The 3057-nt window shown below is 51.2% G+C and overlaps 1 protein-coding gene across 1 annotated transcript in view; it reads right to left on the minus strand.

Annotated features, from left to right (window-relative positions):
- POMC (proopiomelanocortin) overlaps positions 1 to 2208 on the minus strand; it is a 2729-nt gene extending 521 nt beyond the window's left edge. Inside the window, exon 1 of the mRNA XM_021713501.1 lies at positions 2026 to 2208. Coding sequence (XP_021569176.1) covers positions 2026 to 2191 — 166 coding nt within the window. The 5' untranslated portion in view covers positions 2192 to 2208. The remainder of the gene's footprint in view (positions 1 to 2025) is intronic.
- Positions 2209 to 3057: the final 849 nt, after the last annotated feature.

Below are 3057 nucleotides of genomic sequence, written 5' to 3' on the forward strand. Positions count from 1 at the left end.
GAGGCGCCACGGCGTGAGGGCGGCCCGGGCTCTGCAGGCCCGGCCTGGTCAGCCTTGCGCCTAGCGCCCCCTGCACACCGGCCGCCCTTGCCACCTGCCTCTCTGGCCACGTGCCACCCTTACCACGTGCTTCCATGGTCACGTGCCTCTCTGGTCACGTGTTGCCCTTGCCAGTGCCTCCGTGGCCCGTGCTTCTCTGGCCTCATCCTGCCCACCAATGCCCCACCTGGAGGTCTCCCTGCCAAGCACGTGGGCCCACCCCGCCATCTTGGCATGCGGCCTCGTCTTTGACATCCCCTTTTGTCCGCTGAACCCCTGCGTTCTTCTGCCTCGCAACTACAACATAGCTTCATCTGACTGGTTTACTTGTGTATCTCCCCATAGCTTTTGTGAGCGGAGTCAGTGTGCTAGAGCTCTGTGCCTGATATGTTGGAGAAATTGCCCCAAAAAAGGCAGATGGTGGGAGTTGTTGGCACTTAATAGACACTGAATAAATAAATAAATATGGTTCAGTCCAAGTCCAGATGCAGCCTGGGACTGAAATCTGGGGGAGAATCGCCCCAGGTGACAGAAGTGTGGCTTGGAGGGCCCGTGTTTCCAATAACGCCTAGACCTCAGGAATCTGCAAGCCTGCTTTATGCTCAGTCCCCGTTCCTGGAAGCTCTCTTGATCTCCAGGCACTCTCATTCTTCCAAGTCTCGTGAGCTGATCTTCATGCACCTTCCCCAATACCTGAGTTTGGGGATAGGACAGCTCACCCCATCACCTTGTTCTGACCAGAGGGAGGGTAGAGGCTGGGGTTACTTCCATGGCCCTGTGTGTCTGCTTCAGATTCCTAGAGTTCTTGACTGTGGCACATACCTGCTTAGGAAAATGTCTCACGTGCTGCAACCTGAGTTTTCAGTTATTTGGGAACTGCAGAGGAGACTACAAAAGGATCCCACCACTCTACTGAGGTGGAGATATCATACTCTAGGCATACACAATTATAGGACTGCAGACTGCTAACAATGGAAAATAAACCCATCTCATTCATAGTCCCCCTCCCCCTCACTCTGGCAGATAAAGCAGGAATCTCAGCGGTGAAAGGACCTGGTCACTGTCCCACAGCTCATTGGTGACAGAATACACAGGCTGTGGCTGTGTCCGGGGCTCCTCCTCTGCTGAGTTCTCAACAAGAGAGCCTGTGCCATATGACTCTTGGATCTCTGAGGTGAAGCTCACAGAGTCTCTTGGGCTCTGTTGCTGTTTTATATGACATGAAACCTGGTCTGTGTCTGTGAGGCTCTCTCTCCTTTTTCCCTAACTCATGTTCTCCTCTGTGACCCACAGATCATAGGGCTGTGCCTTCCATCTACACCTGGCGGGTGCTGCCACGGGGAAATCTCAGTCACTGGTACCAGCTGTATATCTTTTAATCCTTGGGCCTGGCATCATTTCTCACTTATGCCCCCCAAACACACACATACACACACCCTGTGGTGGCCTGGAAGGAGCTCTGGCCTAGCACAGATGGCCTTTACATGCCTCTGAAAGACAGTAGAGAAACGTAGCATAAAAAGTTACAGAAAAATGATGCCTTGGTTTTTCCTTCTTCCTCTAGACATGATTTGTGGAACTATGTAGCTGGCTTTGTAACTCGTAATAGATCAAAGGGGAAGAAATATGGGGTAAACATGGCAAGTGGCATGAAGGTCTTTAAACAGGAATTATTTAGGGGCTAAAATATATTTTAAAAATAGAATAGATGGAGGGAGCAATTATTGTTATTATGGCACTATCAGTAAATAATTTAAGAGGTGTGAGGTCTCCACAGAAGAAGCCAGGGCAGGGTGTAAGGATAATCGGGCACCATGGACTGGAACCATCTCCCCAAAGCTGCTTCCTCCCCTCATTGGCCCAATTCTAACTCTACTGCTAGGTTCTGCTCCTGCCCTGGGTTGAACCACCCGTATCACTGGAAATGAATTTTCCCTTCCCCACACCCCTTGCCTTTGTGCTGTCCCAGCCTCAGCCCCATCTGACCTCCAAACCAAGATGGCAGCCATGGCCCACATACCAGCAGGTTGCTTTCCGTGGTGAGGTCCTGACACTGGCTGCTCTCCAGGCACCAGCCACGCACTTCGATGGAGGCCTGAAGCAGCAAGGCCAACAGCAGGGCCCCTGAGCGGCTGCAGCACGATCTCGGCATCTTCCAGGCAGGCTGAGGCTCTGCAGAGGCAAACAAAATTGGTGGAACCCCTGCGAGGCACAGAACAATGTTGGCCACTCACTAGGAAGGACTGTGAGCCAACATCAACAACGCACTCACTTGTAGGGTTCCAGGTTTTTTGAGGACAGGGGCAGTGCTGAGGAGAAGGTGGCTGTGCAGGTGGTGGACTAAGTTGTGATGAGGAGGAAGGGAGTGGAACCTGGGTAAACTATTTAGGATTGGAAGCCATTTGGTGGATCACTTGGCTCAGTCCCTCATTTGGGAGATGGGGAAATTGAAGCCCAGAGAGAGATAATGACTTCCATGATGAAGTAAGGCTGAGCTCCCAGCACAGAGCTGTCCTGTGTCTCACCTGCCTGAAGCTGTGTCTCCAGCACGCCAGATCCAAGCAATAGGAGTAACAATAAAAACAAAGAACTCTGAAATCCCTGCCCATGATGGTCACTTCCCCCTTTCTTCCACCAGGACCCTATCATTCCTCGGAAGCGGTTTCCTGTGAGAATTGGACTTGCATAAAAGCAGTTAAAACCACTGGCCCATTTAGTCGAAACTTCCAGCAACCTGATTTCATATCCTCTACACAAATCACTCAGGCAATTACTGTTACCCAGACCCCAGCAACTGTGGGGAGATTTCTTTTTAAAGCAGATTCCAATTCTTTTAAAACCAGCTCATCTTCTGAACACATTACCTGTGAAACCTGTTGCTCTCTAAGTCTCTCAAACACGATCTGAAGTAGTGGGACTCGAAGAGGACGTCAGAGTCAAGGGAGAAGAGATGGACAGACCAGAGGGGAGCTACCGCCTGGTGTGAGCAGCCACCAGATACTTTTGGGGAATCCAGTA

The sequence above is a fragment of the Carlito syrichta genome, unplaced genomic scaffold, assembly GCF_000164805.1.
Source record: "Carlito syrichta isolate Samal-C Ts95f unplaced genomic scaffold, Tarsius_syrichta-2.0.1 Scaffold304574, whole genome shotgun sequence".
In the NCBI taxonomy this organism is placed as follows: domain Eukaryota; kingdom Metazoa; phylum Chordata; class Mammalia; order Primates; family Tarsiidae; genus Carlito; species Carlito syrichta.